Below are 21,798 nucleotides of genomic sequence, written 5' to 3'. Positions count from 1 at the left end.
CTCTCAATCCTGACTCAGCTGGTTGATCCTTAAGATGCTCGTGGGGAGTCACTTGGCAGGGCCTGACAACCTGGACAGGCGTGCACGCATACACACACACACACACACACACACACACAGAGCCTCCTCCTTTTGTCTACAGATCATGCGAATTCCTGATGTATTCCGGAGTGTCGGCAGAAAGGTGTGTGTGCGTGGGTGTTTGTCTTTGATGAAACTGTGTTCCTTCTGTAACATGAAGAGGGTTCATAGCCTCTTATTCTTGGCACGGATATGTTTCCGTTAGAAAGAAACTCAAGGTGAATATGTTTTAACTGGTAACAGAGTTATCTACACTTGTTTACAGATTACTTGTTTACTTCTTCAGGGTTTTTTCAACAGGAGTCCTAGTGCCTAATTTTTCAGATCTTGAATTACACTAAATGGTGAAAATTGCTGGATTGTTTACAAAGACATCTGAGTGTTAATGTGCATAGCAGGTTTGATTTAACTTCACTGTGTGTGTGTGTGTGTGTGTGTGTGTGTGTGTGTGTGTGTGTGTGTGTGTGTGTGTGTGTGTGTGAATATGTCACTGCCTGAAGTAAACTGGGGAAAGCTTGTGGTCTGTATGATCGAAGCCTCCATAAAGAGCTTCTGTCGTGGAAAATCCCTTCCCTTGCAATAGCAAACATGCACGCTATCACACACACACTTCATTCTTCATACACACTTCATTTTTCACACATACGCGCGCACACACACACACACATGCTTCATTTCACATTTACCTCTTTCCCAAAATGCATACCTCTTCCACCTTTTTTCCACATCTTGATCCCAGATATTCTGTCTGTGTGTGTGTGTCTGTGTGTCTGTGTGTCTGTGTGTGTGTGTCTGTGTGTCTGTGTGCGTGTGTGCGTGTGTGCGTGCGTGCGTGTGTGAGCCTTTGATGGTTTGTTTCCTCAGTTTAAGAATTCAATGTCACATAAAGCTGAATTATAGCGTATCGGACATCGTTTAAAAGCTTTACTCAGAAAACATGCACAGGCGTTACTGAAGTAGCTGTAACTGTGAAGAGGTTTATGAGTCTGCATTAATTACAGTAACTAACCTCAATTACCCCCTTCCTGAGGACTGTGAGAACATTGTGGCTAATTATTTTAGTGTGTGTCAAAGGGAGAGAGAGGGGAAGTGAGACTGAAGTGAGACAGAATGAGCCAATATAACCAAACATTTAGCTTCTTTATAACCGAATGCGAGTTGGGTGCTTAAAATGGTGTCGGGGGCCGTGTTAAACTCAAGTTTCTTTTCCTGATGAATCAATTTCAAGGTGGTTTAAGTGTCCTTGTACACAGAACTCACTACTAGACCAAGATGTTTAGTTTAAGACCAGATCTTTCCTGCTGGGGCTGCCCGTGGGTCCTCCTGCGCTAGGTGCACGAGTCCGAGTCAGAGGTTAAGGCATGTGTGTGTGTGTGTGTGTGTGTGTGTGTGTGTGTGTGTGTGTGTGTGTGGCCACATACGTGCATGGGCTTACACACACACACAAGAACACAATGAATGAAATAAATGAAAAGGCTGGAGCCTCGTGAGGCCTGAGCAGGGACCTTCCCCTTACCTGCTGTAGCAGTTCCACTGTGTGCCACCAGGGCGGCGCAAGGCTGTACACGCTCTACTGTCAGTATTTCATTGGGGCATTTGGGTCTGTGTGTGTGTACGTAGAACCAGTGTAATTGATTTTTTAATTGTTCTTGCAGTATTGATGAGCATGAATAAAAAATGAGTCAGGGTGTGATCCTTATGGGGATCCGCCCCCTGCCTGCTACTTCCTGTCTGAGGATTACAAAACTCTTCCTGTCTGTTAGCACTGAGATATATATGCTCTGTGTGTGTGTGTGTGTGTGTGTGTGTGTGTGTGTGTGTTTATGCTTTATGAGAGCCTATATCCAAAAATAAATCTGTTGTCAATGTCATGAAACTCTGGAATTTTCACTGTAGGATTTGGCTTTAGAGTAAAAAGTATGAATTCTGTTTTGTGTGTGTGTGTGTGTGTGTGTGTGTGTGTGTGATGTAGTCATCCCTGACAGCATCAGGCTTTGCCCCTTTAAACTCTCAGGTGCATGCTGCAGCGGTGAATGGAGACAGGAGCTCTTTACAGAGACTAATCACAGGTATTTACATATACCCTCTCACCCACACACACACTCACACACACAGAGATGTACAAACACACACGTACACACGGCCCTTACAGAGACCTATCACAGGTATTTACATATACTCTCTCACCCACCCACACACACACACACACAGAGATGTACAAACACACACGTACACACGGCCCTTACAGAGACTAATCACAGGTATTTACATATACTCTCTCACCCACACACACACACAGACACAGAGATGTACAAACACACACGTACACACGGCCCTTACAGAGACTAATCACAGATATTTACATATACTCTCACCCACACACACACACACACACACACACACACACACACACACACACAGATGTACAAACACACACGTACACACGGCCCTTACAGAGACTAATCACAGGTATTTACATATACTCTCTCACCCACACACACACACACACACACACAGAGATGTACAAACACACACATACACACGGCCCTTACAGAGACTAATCACAGGTATTTACATATACTCTCTCACCCACACACACACACACAGACACAGAGATGTACAAACACACACGTACACACGGCCCTTATAGAGATTAATCACAGATATTTACATATACTCTCTCACCCACACACCCACACCCACACACACACACACACACACAGATGTACAAACACACACGTACACACGGTCCTTACAGAGACTAATCACAGGTATTTACATATACTCTCTCACCCACACACACACAGAGAGAGATGTACAAACACACGTACACACGGCCCTTACAGAAACTAATCACAGGTATTTACACATACTCTCTCACCCACACACACACACACACACACACACACAGACATGTACGTACACACGGCCCTTACAGAGACTAATCACAGGTATTTACATATACTCTCACCCACACACACACACACACACACACACACACACACACACACACACAGATGTACAAACACACACGTACACACGGCCCTTACAAAGACTGATCACAGCTACTTACACACACACACACACACACACAAATGGCTTTCTATTCCTCTTCAGAGATGTAACAGCCAAATCTTGTGGGTAAAGTGACATGTAAAAAGTGTGTGTGTGTGTGTGTGTGTGTGTGTACAGCTGATCCGTGTCTCAGGGACAGTGAGGATCAGTTTGGGAGGACTCCTCTCATGTACTGTGTGCTGGCCGACCGCTTGGACTGTGCTGAGACTTTACTGAAGGCAGGCGCTTCTGTGAACAAAGCTGACCACAGCAAAAGAACTGCTCTGCACCTCGCTGCCCAGAGGGTGAAAACATACACACGCTGACTTTCTGCCTCTCTCTCTTACACACACACTCTCACTCTCTCCCCTGCCTTTCAGATTCATACAGAAGCACACACCCTCTCTCTTCTCACGCACACATATTCTCAATTTTTTAATCTCTGTTCACATCCACACCTACGCGTTCCTTTTCTTGGTTTTCTTTTGGATTATTCTTTAGCAGTAACTTGTTGACGCAGCCCACAGCACACGAGCCTACAGGATGACGCGTACCGACAGGAGCTGTGATGTGAGGGTCTACTGCCCCCTAGTGTCCCCTACTGTCCTCGTCAGCGCTGCCTGGGGTGCTGTTACGAATGCCTCTGGCTTGTGACATCCGGTTTTAATGTTTTTGCACCAAAAACATCAAAAGTGCATTTTGTAAGGCACTTACGCTCATAACTGGAATCATAAATAAAACTAATAATATGACTTGTGGGAGAGCGCGGCCAGGATTTGAGGAGGGGAGGGGACTGGAGAGGGGACTGGAGAGGGGAGTGGAGTGGAGAGAGGAGTGGAGAGGAGAGTGGAGAGGAGAGGAGAGAGGAGAGGAGTGGAGAGGAGAGGGGACTGGAGAGGGGACGAGAGAGGAGAGGAGTGGAGAGGGGAGTGGAGAGGAGAGAGGAGTGGAGAGAGGAGAGGGGAGTGGAGAGAGGAGGGGAGTGGAGAGGAGAGGAGGGGAGTGGAGAGAGGAGAGGGGACTGGAGAGTGGAGAGGGGAGTGGAGAGGAGAGGGGAGTGGAGAGGAGAGGGGAGTGGAGAGGAGAGGGGAGTGGAGAGAGGAGAGGGGAGGGGAGTGGAGAGAGGAGAGGGGACTGGAGAGGAGAGGAGAGGGGAGTGGAGGGGAGAGGGGAGGGGAGTGGAGAGAGGAGAGGGGAGTGGAGGGGAGAGGGGAGGGGAGTGGAGAGAGGAGAGGGGAGTGGGGAGGGGAGTGGAGTGGAGAGAGGGGAGGGGAGAGGGGAGTGGAGAGAGGAGAGGAGGGGAGAGGAGAGGGGACTGGAGAGGAGTGGAGAGGGGAGTGGAGAGGAGAGGGGAGTGGAGAGAGGAGAGGAGAGGGGAGTGGAGTGGGGGGTGGAGAGAGGAGAGGGGAGGGGAGTGGAGAGGAGTGGGGGGTGGAGAGAGGAGAGGGGAGTGGAGAGAGGAGAGGAGAGGGGAGTGGAGAGAGGAGAGGAGAGGGGAGTGGAGAGAGGAGAGGGGAGTGGAGTGGGGGGTGGAGAGAGGAGAGGGGAGTGGAGAGAGGAGAGGAGAGGGGAGTGGAGAGAGGAGAGGGGAGTGGAGTGGGGGCTGGTGTTGGGAGGAGATGGGTAGGGAGGGAGGACGAGAGTGGAGGGGAGACGTGGTGAAGAGGAGGGGTTGATGGCTTCCACTCTGACACCTAGATCAATAATAGCTGTAGCTTAGGGATTAACACACTAATTGGGCTGAGAATAGAGACCATGAACCCTGACACACACACACACACACACACACACACACACACACACAAGGATATCTCCAAGATGTTTTATGTAGTGCTAAGTAGGCTAGACAGGATTCTTGGACATAAGAGACCTGCTTCCTTTCCATTCATACACATACATAAAGAAAAGCCCTAAAACAGAGGGTTTATTTCAACTGCACTGCTCAAACCAAGAAGCCAGGCGACTACCCCCAAATAAAGAATGAAAACGTCACTATTATTTCAACTCCAGCTATTATTGCAGTTTTAACATATTCCTTTGTGAATGTTACATAGTATAAATGTTTGTCTTTATAAATATTAATACTCAGATAAAACATTTAAAAGGTAACCATACCTAACACTGAACCTTGGTAATGGGTGCATACCGCATAGCTGTTTTAAAAATTGATTACAGTGGCCATAAACCCGACCCAGGTGTCATTTTAAAACTAAACACTGTAGAGGATGTCGTGGTGTGTAAGGCGGTGTATTAGACCATTCATTTAAACACTGTTGCACCTTGTTGCTGAGCATTGCACGTTCCTGCGTACCCACCCCAGGGAAACGTGCGCTTCATGAAGCTTCTGCTGTCGAAGCATGCTGATTGGCTGCTGAAGGACGTGGAGGAAATGACGTCGCTGCACCTGGCCACCCGCCACGCCAGCGCCAAGCCCCTGTCTCTGCTCCTGAAACACATGGCACCGGGAGAGGTGGACACTCAGGACAGGAACAAAGTAAAGCACGCAAACTCCGCTCTGCCGTAAACACTGTGGGGATGGACCGGGGGTCAATCCGAGGTCACCTCGTGTGTGTATAGGTGTGACTGTGACCTTTTTTTTGGGGGGAGAATATGAAGCCCAAGCCCATTTAAATAGTATAATAATAAATTATATTCAAATATATTTCCTTGCGAATCACTGCACACGGACCCCTTTTAGGTTTTGGGTCTCCGTGTTTACCTGCGATGGCGTGCCTCCAACGACGACCGCGGCCTTGAGGTCACCGGGCGGTCATGCATACGTTAGCCGCGTGCTGCAACCAAGAAAGTCTTTTTTTTTTCTAAGAATGATTGCGCGATAATGGCATATACTAGCAACCTTAGACGCAGCTTCTTTCGTTGGCAGTAATGGCGCCGTTTAAAGTTGCAGTCATAGTAATTGGCTGTAATAGTTGTACCGGTATTAGTAATTTAGAGAGCACCTCGCGGTAGGGGTGGGGATATGAACACCGGTTCCCAGCTCAGGTAATGCAATCCAGACCGACTACTCGAAACGATGGTTTCTCACAAACAGGGAGACCAGCATGTCTCAGAACTTTGCGGGAAAAAATGTTTTGGCGCATGCCACACAGAAACTAATGACCTAACCATAACATCCTGCATCTTAGCCTTGCGTACTGAGGCCCAAATGATTAAAATACATTAAAATACTGAAGTTATGAGCTGCGTTTGGCTTGGTCTACATTTATAAGGTTTTTTGATCATTTCCTGTGACTGCACTAGTACTGATCGTAGAATATATAGCGTTAGGCAGTGATGGACGAAGTACACAAATCCAGTACCCGAGGGATAGCCCTGGGGAAAATGGCATTCCAGTCAAAGTAGACCTACTGTATTCTCAGTACAGTACTTTAAAAAGTATCCAAAGTAAAACTGCTGTAGTGGGATTAAATAATCTGAGTGGAACAGCGCAGTTTTTGGGGATTAAAAATAGCAGCGATGTATGGGGGCCCCAAGTAATTATTTTATTTATAAACATTTGATATTTTTATGCATATTTTATGTATATAGAGCCCATTGTTAAACTAAAGTTTCTTTCCTACTGCAATACTATATAACTATATATTTTTTAAATATTAGCATTTATTTATTTTAACATTTCAGTAACATTTAGAATTTTGGTTTTTGTAGCATGTTCCTCCTTTTACACGTTTGAATTGAAAAGAGTTGTAAGTAGTCGTTAATATGCAGTTGAACATTCACTGGGGAAATCTGAGTAAATTAATACGGCGACTATAAAGTTTGAGCAATTATGTCCAATTTTCCCCTGATTTACAGGAATAACTAGCAGCTAGTAAAAGGTGTCATGATTGTACGCGTAATGCCTCTTCACAGCTGTTGTTGTTAGTTGGATAACAATGTTACATTCCTTAAAACATTATCTTAGGTAGCCAGCCTCAGCTACTGCTGTGTTTTCTAAAATTTGATGTTGAAGTCTTGAAGAATGAAATCAAGTGTTAGTAAGGCAAATAAGTAGACATTTTAAAATGAAGGAACCCTTCTTCTGTTACAGAAATGGGTGGGAAAAGCTAAAAAAACAAAACAATTAATAGTTAATAATAACAGCAATTGAGTTAATGGTAATCTTTTAACAGCAAATGATAGTAACAGTGGGAATAGTGAGCTTATGTGATGAACCTGTTTGTGCATGACCTCTGATATGCAGTCACTTTTGAATCTTTTGGTGATTTAACATTTGTAATTTTATTGACATGGGTGATGCAAATTGTCTTCACTGACTACCATATTAAACCTCAGTTTGCTTAAGGTACTTTGCAGAAATACCTTAATAAGAAAACATAACCATTGAAACTGTGTGTGTGTGTGTGTGTGTGTGTGTGTGTGTGTGTGTGTGTGTGTGTGTGTATACAGCAAACAGCATTACACTGGAGTGCCTTCTACAACCACCCTGAACACGTGAAGCTGTTGATAAAACACGACTCGAACATCGGCATCCCAGACAGTGAGGGCAAAATCCCCCTGCATTGGGCAGCTCACAACACACACCCCAACGCCACACACACTGTGCGCTGCATCCTGGTGAGAACACAGTGACACACACACACACACACTCACAATCACACACTAGTTCTCTCTCTGTCACACACACACACACACAAACACACGCACACACAAACACACGCACGCACACACACACGCACGCATGCACACACACACACACACACACAATCACACACTAGTTCTCCCTCTGTCACGCACGCACGTGCACGCACGCGCGCACACACACACACACACACACACACACTCTCTCTTTCAGAGATCCAGACCTCATAATCTGTATTCTGATGTACACCTCACAGTGGTAAAGAAATATTCTCCATAAAATTCATATTATAACTCATTAAGGTGAAATATATTTCTTATTCTTTCAGAAGAATTTTTTCCTCTGTAGCAGAATTTGAGTAAATATTAGTAGCTGCCCAGTACAAACTCGCAGTGAATTACATGTCATAGGAAGTCAGTCATTTCTATTTTTAGAGCACATTTAAAAATAAACCGACCAGAGTACTGTAAAAACATTTTCAACACATCAAAAAAGAAAACTTGTTTACCAGAATAAAATGAATAGTAAAGCAGAGAAACATGGTTGAAACTAATGTAATGGAAAGTAAAAGTAAAGCAGCTTTACAAAAGTTAAATGCTTTAAAACCATTTAAGAGGACTCAAAAGCCTGGGAATATTAATGTGCTTTTGAATTACACTTAAAAACATCAACTGTGGATGACATCCTTCTAAAGACAGGTAAACTGTTCCAGAGTTTCAGCACAGAAGCAGGAAAAGCTCTGTCAACTTTAGATTACAGAGTGGTTAACACCAACTGACTGGAGGATCTTTAGGCTTGTGAAATGGAATATGGGCACAGGAGGCCAGAGATTTTGGAGAAATGACATTTAGAGTGATTGGTTATAGTTTATGTGGAATGAAAATACATTTTTCATCATTCAGTTTTAAACCAGTTTTGGACATCCAGCATTTCATATGTTCAAAGTCATGCGTAGCTTGGACAGAGCACTTAACACCTTGTTCAAGGGGTAGATATAACTGAATTGTTATTGTCTGCATAGAAAAGGTAGGATTTTTATTTATTTATTTTTGTATTAGGGAAGTCCCAAGGGAAGCATGTACAGGGAAAACTGTATAGAACCTTAAATAGAGCTCTGAAGTCATCTAAAGTTGATTGCAGCCGAAGAAGAGAGGAAATGACCAAACGTCACTGAAAAGATTCTATTCTTGAGACAGGAGGCAAAACCCTGTAGTGCAGTTCCCCTAAGCTAGACTGGAATGCTTCTACAATATAGTTTTTAACTAAACATGAGTCTTTAGAAACTTCAAAAGATAGATAATTTAGAGATTGGCCACAAATTTCCAAAAGATGTCATATCCACGCTGCGCTTCTTCAGTAAAGGTTGGAGAACTGAGAGTTAAAGCTGACTGGGACAGTGCTATTATATAAAGAACTGTTATATTATCACATTAAAGATAAAATGCTGGGACCAGTACTGTGCAGCACAAGAAAAAGTCTACCTGAACATACCCAAAAGTAGTTCCGACACGTCAGACAAGGTCACGGTTTCAAAGGGATCCAGAAAGGCAGAGCATATAGGTGAATCAAAGGGCTTCTGGGAGAGTGATAAAATAAATCACCTTATGAGTTTTGGAAATGAAGAACCTTAAAAACACCCCACACCTTTCAGCTTGCAGCCTGGAGAGTGACTTTATTACGCGGGTTCAGTACAGTGTTTATGTTGGGGGTGTGAATGTTTGGAAATGATCTTGGGGAAGTATTTTTCTCCTGCCATTTTTACAGTTTGCTGATAATTAGCCAATTACTCTTTGTGTAGTACAATACCCGGAGCGTATCCTGTCTCACTGTTTAATCATGGCTGAGGTGTTAAATTGGGTCACTTGGTTTGAAGTGATGTAACTGCATCAAGAGAATACGTGCGGGTGGAGTAGAACAAATTGACCAATTGATTAAAGCTGAAAGCCTCTGGAGGACTTTGCCTTTGGTGGAAGAAAGTAAATTCCACACTACGACTCCCTAATTACTGAAGGAGGCTTTTATTTCCCGGTCACATGATTATTAATTTACTGCCGGATCGCTGACATCTCCCCCCGACCCACCAGCTACAGTGTGTCTTAGGAATTGCTGCGAAATTCCTCCCAAACTGTCCAGGTAGTTTTCTGATCCCCAGCTCAGCGTTCTGGCACGTGCCTGTGTGCGTGTGCAGGAGGCGGCCCCCACCGAGTCGCTGCTGAACTGGCAGGATTATGAGGGACGCACGCCGCTCCACTTCGCCGTGGCCGATGGGAACGAGGCTGTGGTGGAGGTCCTGGCGTCCTATGCTGGCTGCAACGTCACTGCCTACGACAACCTGTTCCGGACGCCTCTGCACTGGGCCGCGCTGCTGGGTATATATATAATGAGTTTTACTGAAATTGGCGAGATTCCGGACACAGATGACACTTTTGCCCAGGAATCGCGGCTGTCCGTAAGCAATGCACTCAATGGCGGAACGACCGTCTGTGCCGTGCTGATTGGTGGAATGGCTGTGTGTGCAGGCCATGCAAGGATTGCTCATCTGCTGCTGGAGAGGAACAAGTCAGGCACGATTCCATCAGACAGCCAGGGGGCCACGCCACTGCACTACGGTGCTCAGAGCAACTATGCTGTAAGATGCGCTCTGTGTGCGAGTGTGTGCGCATGTGTGTGTGTGCGCATGTGTGTGTGCGTGCAAGTGAATGTGTATTTGAAGCATGTCACATGTTAAGCAGAGTGTGTGTGTGTGTGTGTGTTTGTATGTGTCAGTGTATATTTGAAGCATGCCATGAGTTAAGCATTTGCGTGTGTATGTATGTGTGTGTGTGTGTGTGTGTGTCCTGAAAAGATCAAAAACCACGGGCACCATGCAGACTGTACGGAAGAGCCCATCACCACTGCCATCAGTGCTCCTGCTAGACTGTGTTTAGATGTTTACTGTGTGGACTCTGACTAGAACTCTTAATTGGTTTTCACTGAATAATCTGAATACCTCTGGTAAATATTTAATAGTTTAATAATGCTTTTTCAGGTTTTATAGCAAGTTGAAGTTAAAAGTGTAATCATCATAATTCATTATGAGTTATTAGTTTACCATTCACTGTGGAGCAGAGGAGGGTGGGTTCCCCTTCTGAGTCTTGGTTTCTCTCAAGGTTTCTTCCTCTTGCTCTCTGGGAGTTTTTCCTTGTCACTGTGACATTGACTTGCTCATTAGGGGCCTGGACACGGATCCTGTGTATAGATTATTTCTGTAAAGTTGCTTTGTGAAACATGTGAGAAGCAATATACAAATAAATGTGAATTGAATTAGAAAAAGTGTGTATGTGTGTGTGTGTCAGGACACAGTGGCCGTGTTCCTGAAGCACCCCTCAGTCCGGGACGAGCCTGACTTGGAGGGGAGGACGGCGTTTATGTGGGCTGCTGGGAAGGGTAGCGATGATGTCATCAGGACCATGCTGCAGCTGAAAGGGGAACTGGACATCAACATGGCTGACAAATACGGAGGAACAGGTGGGAGAGGAACACCTCTGCACACACCCACACACACACGCCCACACACACACACACGCACCCACACACACACACACACACGCCCACACACACTCACACACGCACCCACGCACACTCACACACGCACCCACGCACACTCACACACACACACACACACGCCCACACACACTCACACACCCACACACACACGCCCACACACACACACACACACACGCCCACACACACTCACACACCCACACACACACGCCCACACACACATACACACACGCACCCACGCACACTCACACACCCACACACACACACACACACGCACCCACGCACACTCACACACCCACACACACACACACACACGCACCCACGCACACTCACACACACACACGCACCCACGCACACTCACACACACACACACACGCCCACACACCCACACACACTCACACACTCACACACTCACACACCCACACACACACCCCACCCCCCCCCCACACACACACACACACACACTCACACACACACGCACCCACGCACACTCACACACACACACACACACTCACACACACACGCACCCACGCACACTCACACACACACACACACACCCACACACACTCACACACCCACACACACACCCCACCCCCACACACACCCCCACACACACCCACACACACACGCCCACACACACATACACGCACCCACGCACACTCACACACACACACACCCACGCACACTCACACACCCACCCACACACACCCACCCACGCACGCACCCACGCACACTCACACACCCCCACACACACACACCCACGCACACACCCACACGCACCCACGCACACTCACACACACACACACCCCACACACACACACACACACGCACACTCACACACCCACACACACACCCCACCCCCACACACACACACCCACACACACACGCACCCACGCACACTCACACACACACACACACCCCACACCCACACACACACCCACACGCACACGCACCCACGCACACTCACACACACACACACCCCACCCCCACACACCCACACACACACACACACACACCCACGCACACTCACACACACCCACGCACACACCCACACACACACACACACCCACGCACACTCACACACACCCACGCACACACCCACACACACACACGGCCACACACACACACACGCACCCACGCACACTCACACACACACGCACCCACGCACACTCACACACACACACACACACCCCACACCCACACACACACACACACCCACACACACACGCACCCACGCACACTCACCCCACACTCACACACACACGCACCCACGCACACTCTCACACACACGCACACACCCCACCCCCACACACCCTCACCCACGCACACACCCACACACACGCACCCACGCACACTCACACACACACACCTACGCACACACCCACACACACATGCACCCATGCACACACACCCACACACACACACACCCCCACGCACACACCCCACCCACACACACACACACACACACCCTCTCACACACACACCCCTTCCCATTGGGCTCTTCGTCGGTGTCATTTAAAATTAGCATTATAGTTACATTTTTCATTTAATCAGCAGGTTTACCTATTGTGTCAATATGTTAATCAGTTTGGCAGAGAGGCAGCATATACATTATACATGCTTATTATCTGGGATAATGCGTGTGTGTGTTTTTGTGTGTTTGTGTGGGTGCGTGTGTGTGCGTGTGGGTGTGCGCGTGTGCGTGTAGCGCTCCATGCGGCGGCCCTTTCTGGCCATGTGTCCACCGTGCGTCTGCTGCTGGAGCAGGGAGCCATGGTGGATCCTCTGGACGTTATGAAACACACTCCTCTCTTCCGTGCCTGTGAGATGGGACACCGGGATGTCATTCTCACACTCATCAAAGGTGTGTGTGTGTGCATATGTGTGCCCCCATGCTTGTGTGGGTATGCCTGTGTGTGACTGTATGTCTGCATTTGTGCCTCTGTGTGTATGTGTATGTGTTTGTGTGTGTGTGTGTGTGTGTGTGTGTTCAAGTTCGGTTTATTCGTCACATACATAGTCATACACAGTATAACGCGCAGTGAAATGGTGTGCACGTGCGCATGCCTATATGTGTGCCTGCACATCCGTGCATGTGCCCGCACGTGTGCATGTGTGTGCGCACGAGCGTGTATGACTGTGCGCTCCTGCACACGTTTGTTTTGTGTGCTTCAGGTGGCGCATGCGTAGCTCTGGCAGACGTAGACGGACACTCAGCCCTGCACTGGGCGGCGCTGGGCGGGAACGCGGAGGTGTGTGAGGTGCTAATGGAGAACGGGCTGGGGCCGAATCTGCAGGACCAGGCGGGCCGGACCCCCCTGCACTGCGCCGCGTATGCCGGCTACATCAACTGCATGGCCCTGCTCATCCAACACCACGCAGACCCCAACATTCAAGACAAGGAGGTAGGACTCTGGCACACCCCCTTACATAGCAGTTCTGGCTGGGGTAGAGTGTCTGGGGTTGCCCTGGCTGGGGTAGAGTGTCTGAGGTTGCCCCTTGGCTGGGGTTGAGTGTCTGAGGTTGCCCCTTGGCTGGGGTTGAGTGTCTGAGGTTGCCCCTTGGCTGGGGTTGAGTGTCTGAGGTTGCCCCTTGGCTGGGGTTGAGTGTCTGAGGTTGCCCCTTGGCTGGGGTTGAGTGTCTGAGGTTGCCCCTTGGCTGGGGTAGAGTGTCTGAGGTTGCCCCTTGGCTGGGGTTGAGTGTCTGAGGTTGCCCCTTGGCTGGGGTTGAGTGTCTGAGGTGGCCCCTTGGCTGGGGTTGAGTGTCTGAGGTGGCCCCTTGGCTGGGGTTGAGTGTCTGAGGTGGCCCCTTGGCTGGGGTTGAGTGTCTGAGGTGGCCCCTTGGCTGGGGTTGAGTGTCTGAGGTGGCCCCTTGGCTGGGGTTGAGTGTCTGAGGTGGCCCCTTGGCTGGGGTTGAGTGTCTGAGGTGGCCCCTTGGCTGGGGTTGAGTGTCTGAGGTGGCCCCTTGGCTGGGGTTGAGTGTCTGAGGTGGCCCCTTGGCTGGGGTAGAGGGTCTGGAGGAGTTAGAGGAGTGTTGGTATAAGGAGAAGAAATTTCTATAAGCATAGTGATGCTTCAGAATTTTTTGGGTAAGTAGCAGCCAGCTAATGACGGTTTGTGCGTGCGTGCGTGTGTGTGTGTGGGTGTCAAGGGAAGGACCGCTCTCCACTGGTCATGTAATAATGGGTATCTGGATGCTGTGAAGCTGCTCTTGGGGTGTGGAGCTTTTCCTAACCATATGGAGCATACAGAAGAAAGGTAATCCAACACACACACACACACACACACACACACACACACACACACACGCGCGCGCTTATAATGCGTAAGGATGTGTTAATTCTATGTAGTAGTGTACCAGTACTCTTGCGTGTCACACGTGTGTGTGTGTGTGTGTGTGTGTGTAGATACACTCCCCTGGACTACGCCCTGCTGGGAGAGCACCAGGAGGTGACCCAGTTCCTGCTGGAGCACGGCGCCTTGTCCATCGCGGCCATCCAGGACATCGCTGCCTGCACCATCCAGGCGCTCTACAAGGGCTACAGAGTCCGCCGCGCTTTCAGGGAACGCAAGAACCTCCTAATGAAACACGAGCAGCTTCGCAAGGACGCCGCCAAGTGAGACGCGCACACACACACATGCAGCGCTTTCATCCTGACACCCACACTCTCTCACACACACACACACTCAAACACGCTCATACCAACACATGCACACACACACTAATAACACAGTTCCCAGTGACGCTGACACACACTCCCACACTTAAGTTCCTCTGGGCAGATGTGGCTGGCATTGAGTGGATGTGACGCGGCTCTTTAGCTGTGCTTTGCTGTGTAAGTGGGTTAAGTGATGAGTGTGATGAATGGCTCGTGTATGTGTGAATATTGGATTTGGAATATTTGCTCAGGACCGTGATCCTTCCCTGCACCTGTCTGACGTGCTGTATGATTAAACATCACCATCAATTCTCTGCTGCCAATAGAGAGACGGACGGAGAGACACAGACTTAGAGAGAGAAAGCAGAGAGAGGGAGAGAGAGAGAGAGAGAGAAAGCAGAGAGAGAGAGAGAGAGAGAAAGCAGAGAGAGAGAGAGAGAGAGAGAGAGAGAGAGAGAGAGAGAGAGAGAGAGAGATTCTCTCTTCTGTCAGTTGTGTACTGCTAAGCTGTTGGACCATGTGACATTTAGAATCTGTCAGCCAACAGGATGAATGAATACGTACACGTGCACACGCTTTAAAATGTAATCTCTACATACACACACACACACATACAGACACAGACACACACACACACACACACACACAGACACACACACCTTAGCACAGCCTCACCAAAACAATTCCTCGTTCAGAAGAATTCCTCACATTCTTGTCACCTGCACTGTCTGCGGATGAAGTGGTACAAAAACGCCCCGTCAGGCTACAGCTGTGCTACTCATTTAAACTCACTGGTGTCCTGGCCATATAAACACACAGACGGGGGTGTGTGTGTGTGTGTGTGTGTGTTCTGTATGGTTACTGTAATGCATAACCATTTCAAATCCTTAGCTATTATGATTCGATTCCCTGAAATAATTTTCTATGTAAAAACCAGCCATGGTTGTGGCAGATGGAAGGCTGAGTTTAGGCAGAGGGTCCCAGTGTGAATTACACTCATGTTCAAATCAACACCTCGACCTCATACATAAAACGTGCGTGTGTGTCAGTTGATCTGAGGTACCCCTCGTTTGTAGGAAGAGGGAAGAGGAACGCAGGCGTGAAGCAAAGCAACAGATCTCACTGGCTGAGGTGGTTTCCAGACAACAGATCTCATTGGCTGAGGTGGTTTCCAGACAACAGATCTCATTGGCTGAAGTGGATTCCCAGCAGCAGATCTCAGTGGTGCAAGCAGGAGGCAAGAGGCTGTCACTGGCAGAGATGGGCCACGGTGGAGATGTTAATGACCCGGTGATGCCTAAAGGTCCCAAACCTCGAAGACCATCCAAAGCACAGCATAGCCAATCACAGAGCAGAACAAACAAAAAGCACAAACATCAAGGTGCGTAGACTGGATGCCTAATTGTGATTTTCATGCGTGACCGTTGGCGTATTGTTATAAGTGTATTGATTTTAATCCAGAGCGCAGGACGGAGACTGAAACACCGAACCCCTCGCACCCCTCTGCGACCCCAACCCAGCCAGTGACCTCTCCGAGCCCCAGGCACCACGCAGACACGGCGACGGAGGTGTGTGTGTCTGAGGAGCGCGTGCCAAGTATGGCATGCCGATCGCCGGCGGGGCCCAGCAGGCAGGGCAGTTCCAGCCTTGGCTTCGCGGGACTCCACCCAGCAGGGGGAGCTGCGGAGCCTGACCCGGCACCCACGCTCGCCACCCGCGGGCCCACGGCCACGGCCCGCCCCAGGACTGCAGGGACCCGGCACAGGGCTTCTCCAGCAGCCGCCGCAAAATCGTCTCTGGCCGGACCCGTCCCCGCCGGCGGCTCGGGGGACGCCACTCTCAAACCGGCGTCCGGGAGGAGCCGCCCGGCGCCGGCGCTCCGGCCGCCCGGGAGGGACGCGGGCAGCTCGCGGGACGGATGGCCCGAGAGGGACGAGGCCAAACGAGGCACGGAGAGGGAGACGGGAGGGCGGGCCGCGAGCGTGGCTGGAGGCGAGAGGGGGGCGGGGAGAAAGTCGGAGCGGCGCCCGGGAGCCGGCACGGAGACGGGGCGGAAAGACTGCGAGAGAGCAAAGGGAGCGGAACGAGGGAAAGAGCAGAGGAGGATGAGAAAGAGCCAAGAGACGGAAGCAGCGCGGAGAATCCAGAGCGCGTGGAGGAGGTGGGAGTGGCACACTTCCCCTCCTCTGCCAAACGACATGCACGTGTGATACCGCTGCACGCACGTGCCATGCGCACGTGTGATATCGGGGCACGCACGTGCGATATCACTATATGCACATTTATGCATCACTAAGAAAATACAGGTCCTGAGGGGGGTGGGGGTAGTACAGTAAATAGCAGAAGATCAAAAGTTTAACATGGCATGTAGCACCACTTAAAGCAAAATTCGCTTGATTTCTGAAAATTTTCACAATATTCTTTTTCTTTCTTTATTTATATATTTACATTTGGGATTCTAAAGTACAGTACAAAAATTGACCACTCAAAAAACCCTGTACAACCTCAAGCATCAGTGACAGCTCGACTGCTTCATGTGCTTCGGATACGGTGTGAAAACATTTCCACGTGGTCACCAAACAGTTTTAGCCTAAAATCAGCGTCTGTGTTTGACTAGCATTCGGACCGTAGCAGTGTCGGACTCCTGTGTGAAGAAGCAGGCAGGGGGAGGGGCTAAATAAAGACGACTGCAGCATGGCGGGTGTGGGGGCGTGGCTTGGCTGCCTTTCACCACGATTGGACTTGAAGGCATGCTATAAGTGTTCAGAGATCTACAAATTCTACGCACGAGGCATTTGGGGAGCAATAGTATAAAGATCAGCACATCATCAATGCTTAAAATTTCAACAGAGCAATAAAACAGCTGGAATTACAAAACCGCACAAGTGCCCTGCCCACACGCACCTTGGGTGGCTTTACTACAATAACAGATAACAGGCTTTTCCCAGCCTTTCTTAATACCGCACACATACAGTTGAAAGGTTGTGCTCCTTCGTGTCTAGTAGCGGTGTGGCGGATTACTGTACTGCATACCATGGTATTTTAGGTAGCGTTGACACCTGAACATCATTTAGATGTTTTGTACTGATGCCAGGGCATAAAAAGCAGCTTGTCTCATCTTGAATTAATTCTATACCTAACGTAATACAGACAGACAGACAAAAAGCTGTCTGCACAACAGTCACCTTGGGTTTTCAAGACGGAAATAACGACTTTCCATAGGCTTAAACCGAGCTGAAGTCAGCCGTTCTACTTCAAACGTGACCATGTCATTTCCTGTTAGCTACTGAAATAACCCCTGACCTGGGTGATGTACAGTGCTACTCTCAGTTCCACAGTGAAACCACAGCTGATCCACACATGAGTGTAGACATGAAAAAGGCTTCACCTACCTACACAGAGATGATTGCTTCTAAATTCAGTATGTCTTGGAATAATGCAAATGCAGTGTTGCAGCATCATTAAAAAAAACCAAACACTGCTTGCCTGTCAGTTTAATTGTCTTGAATTTCCAGGCTGTCCTGGAAATTCATTGTCTGCCTGTACTATACACCACGTGACATAGGCATGCGAATCCCGCCGTGTCCTGTTCACACCGATCCGTGGTGTCAGCAATGCTGCTACTGTGATGTCTGGTTTCATCTCATCCTGAGATATACCAGGCGAAGGTCAGTACTTTACCCTGTTACCATGGCATTACAATGCTGAGTACATCAAAGCATCAGAGCCAGATCTTTCTCGTGGTTGCTCGTGGATCCTCCTGCGCTAGGTGCACGAGTCAGAGTCAGAGGTCAAGGCACGTGCGTGTGTGTGTGTGTGTGTGTGTGTGTGTGTGTGTGTGTGTGTGTGTGTGTGAGTGAGAGCCCACACACGTGGCCACACACACACACACACACACACACACACACACACACACACACAGCCACACACAAATAAGCCGTGTCTGCCAAGTGCCGGAGATGTAAATGGAAGCAGTGGGAAGCTGGTGTAGCTGCGTGCGACTGGCCATCCAGCTTGAGGCCGCTTCCCCGGGGCCTGTGCTCGGTCTCGAAGAGCGCCCGCTTTCAACTTCAACCGCTTTGGCTCCCCCCAAAAGTTCTATGTATGTATTTGTTGACAAACGTTGGGAGTCGAAAATGTGTTTTCCTTCTTGAATGGTTAACAAGCACTTTCCCACTTCCCTACAGGTTCTGCGTTCGGCGTCGGCTGAGGGAAGTGCTGAGGGAGAGAGTTAAAAGGGCGGAGCCTGCAGAGGTCACCGCCCTTCTGATTCAAACATTATGGGAGCGGCCAATCCAAGAGGATCTCTCTCGCCAGAGGAGCACTTCGGAAGAGCGGTCGCCTGTTGGCAAGGCGGCAGGGAAGAAGAGCTCTGTACTACAACAGATCTACGGTGAGTTCCTTTGAAACTCTGAGTGACTGTTTATTTGTGTTTCAAATATATGTTCCAAACACGTGTTGTTCTGAATGGTTGAAACCAAAGAAGGCAAAGGGTTGGTGTTCTCTGAGCACATCCCTGCTGAAAAATTCCGACTAATCTAGGCGTCATCTCCCGTGTCCCATGTTCTCCTCCAAAACCTATCATTTGATATCCGGTTCCTTGCTCTGAGGTGGCCAACATTTCCACAAGCTTTCGCAGCTGGACATGACTAAGTGCCATGAATCAGGAGGCAAATGAATCTGTGATGTGAATCAGGAGTCACGTGACCAATGCTGTAGTGGAGTGGAGTTTTAACCACCTTCTTGTCACACCTCTCATTTAAATTTTTGTTCCCAAGGTGTCTTCCTCTGGACACGTCTAGGGCATTACTGTACAGTTGGAATACGCTTCTTTAAATCGGAAACTGGTGTCAGAAGAGGATTAAAAGGACACAACAAAGTGATAATTATATGAATTATAAATTTCCTCGCTACCAAATATTCCACAGCCGACTGTCAGCGGTATTATAACAAAGTGGAAGCAATTGGGAACGACAGCAACTCAGCCATGAAGCGGTAGGCTACGTGAAATGACAGAGCGGGGTCAGCGGATGCTGAGGCGCGTAGTGCGCAGAGGTCAGCAGCTTTCTGCAGTCAGCCGCTACAGACCTCCAAACTTCCTGTGGCCTTCAGGTTAGCTCAAGAACAGTGTGTAGAGAGCTTCATGGAATGGGTTTCCATGGCCGAGCAGCTGCATCCAGGCCTTACATCACCGAGCGCAATGCAAAGCGTCAGATGCAGTGGTGTAAAGCACGCTGCCACTGGACTCTAGAGCAGTGGAGACGTGTTCTCTGGAGTGACGACTCACGCTCCTCCGTCTGGCAATCCGATGGACGAGTCTGGGTTTGGCGGTTGCATTTGGCTAAGTGTAAAGTTTAGTGGAGGGGGGATTATGGTGTGAGGTGGTTTTTCAGGAGTTGGGCTTGGCCCCTTAGTTCCAGTTAAAGGAACTGCTTCAGCATACTAAAAGATTTTGGACAATTTCATCCTCCCAACTTTGTGGGAACAGTTTGGGGATTGCCCTTTCCTGTTCCCATATGTCTGCACGGATGAGTTGGTTTCATGTGGAAGAACTTGACTGGCCTGACCTCAACCCTTTGGGATGAATTAGAGCGGAGACCGTGAGCCAGGTCTTCTTGTCCAACATCAATGTCTGACCTCAGAAATGCGCTTCTGGAACAATGGTAAAAAAATCCCAAACCTTGTGGAAAGCCTTCCCAGAATATTTGAAGCTGTTATAGCTGCAAGGGTGGGCTGACATCATATTAAACCCTTTTGGTTAAGGTTTGGATGTCACTCAAGTTCATATGCATGCAAAGGCAGACGCACGAATACTTTTGGCAATATAGTGTATGTTTCACTGTGAGGTGCTACTGGGACCTTGGAGATGCTGTGGAATTACCCCTAAGATAAGCGGCTCCTCCTGGCTGGGTGGTGCAGGTGGAGGACGCTCAGTGCATAACTCCGCTCCTACACTCGTGCTGGAGAACTCCCGTAGGAGCACATCTGGGCGGCATCCAAAGGATGATTCCAAGAGACTACACAAGCAGAGGCTCAGGCGATTTTCACACAGCATTCCCGCATCTCATCACCTCCACCCCTTTCTCACACACACACGCGCACACAAACTTACTTTCATATAAGCAGATAAGGTGGAGTTTCAACCCAGTTAACGCAACTGACCTTCACGGACATGAACAGGTGATGATGGCTGAGCAAGGTGGAGACACCCCCCTCCCCCATCCCTCCACCCCTCCCCCACACCCTCCTGCCCAAGCGACGCTCTGCTTTGAAAAGTTCAGCGCTGTCAGACGGAATGTCGAGCTGTCTTCTCATGCACACACCACCCCCTGCACCTCCGCAACTCTTCCTCTCAGTCACCCTGGACACACACACACACACACACACACACACATTCCATTCCCAGCTTACCATAATGCTCCATGCACACAAATACACACACCCCCCACATCCACTTTATCTAAACCTGCTGTAACTCCTGTGTAATGAAAGTGCTCTTGTATTCTATCTATCTATCTATCTATCTATCTATCTATCTATCTATCTATCTATCTATCTATCTATCTATCTATCTATCTAAACTATCTAAACTATCTAAACTATCTAATCTATTTATTTATTTCCACCATTTGTCCTTTTTTTCTGTACAGGAGGTGCCCAGGCCAAAAGGGGGCAGCCTCTCAGAGCTGTGCACACCCTCAGTTCTCACAGCCAGAGTCAACCTCTACTGGACCTGTCGCTGAAGAGTGCCATACAGCGTGAGTGCAAACACCACACACACCAACCGCAGTAGGAGACTGTACTTAGCTGCAGTTTCCAGGCTACTGTGGGTGACCACGTACATGCACAGGCAATGGAC

The 21,798-nt window shown here is 48.8% G+C and overlaps 1 protein-coding gene across 5 annotated transcripts in view; it reads left to right on the top strand.

The window, feature by feature from the left end:
* The window catches only part of invs (inversin), a 30,418-nt gene that overhangs the window by 6,616 nt on the left and 2,004 nt on the right, over positions 1-21,798 (top strand). For 2 of the 5 annotated variants that reach the window (XM_081715308.1, XM_081715305.1), the window contains exons 3-18: positions 19-184; positions 2,054-2,150; positions 3,274-3,440; positions 5,456-5,629; positions 7,546-7,713; positions 9,927-10,107; positions 10,258-10,367; positions 11,074-11,245; positions 12,990-13,145; positions 13,457-13,686; positions 14,432-14,538; positions 14,688-14,897; positions 16,016-16,320; positions 16,401-17,100; positions 19,127-19,332; positions 21,590-21,697. In XM_081715308.1, the coding sequence (XP_081571434.1) occupies positions 19-184; positions 2,054-2,150; positions 3,274-3,440; positions 5,456-5,629; positions 7,546-7,713; positions 9,927-10,107; positions 10,258-10,367; positions 11,074-11,245; positions 12,990-13,145; positions 13,457-13,686; positions 14,432-14,538; positions 14,688-14,897; positions 16,016-16,320; positions 16,401-17,100; positions 19,127-19,332; positions 21,590-21,697 (3,257 nt within the window). Of the gene's footprint in view, positions 1-18; positions 185-2,053; positions 2,151-3,020; positions 3,033-3,273; positions 3,441-5,455; positions 5,630-7,545; positions 7,714-9,926; positions 10,108-10,257; positions 10,368-11,073; positions 11,246-12,989; positions 13,146-13,456; positions 13,687-14,431; positions 14,539-14,687; positions 14,898-16,015; positions 16,321-16,400; positions 17,101-19,126; positions 19,333-21,589; positions 21,698-21,798 lie in introns of those variants that run through there. The other 3 variants (XM_081715311.1, XM_035526455.2, XM_081715322.1) reach the window with 3 other exon arrangements.

The sequence above is a fragment of the Electrophorus electricus genome, chromosome 1, assembly GCF_041902795.1.
Source record: "Electrophorus electricus isolate QZ-2024a chromosome 1, ASM4190279v1, whole genome shotgun sequence".
Classification (NCBI taxonomy): domain Eukaryota; kingdom Metazoa; phylum Chordata; class Actinopteri; order Gymnotiformes; family Gymnotidae; genus Electrophorus; species Electrophorus electricus.
The sequence above is the reverse complement of the archived record's forward strand: the minus strand, read 5'-3'. Positions and strand labels throughout refer to the sequence as shown.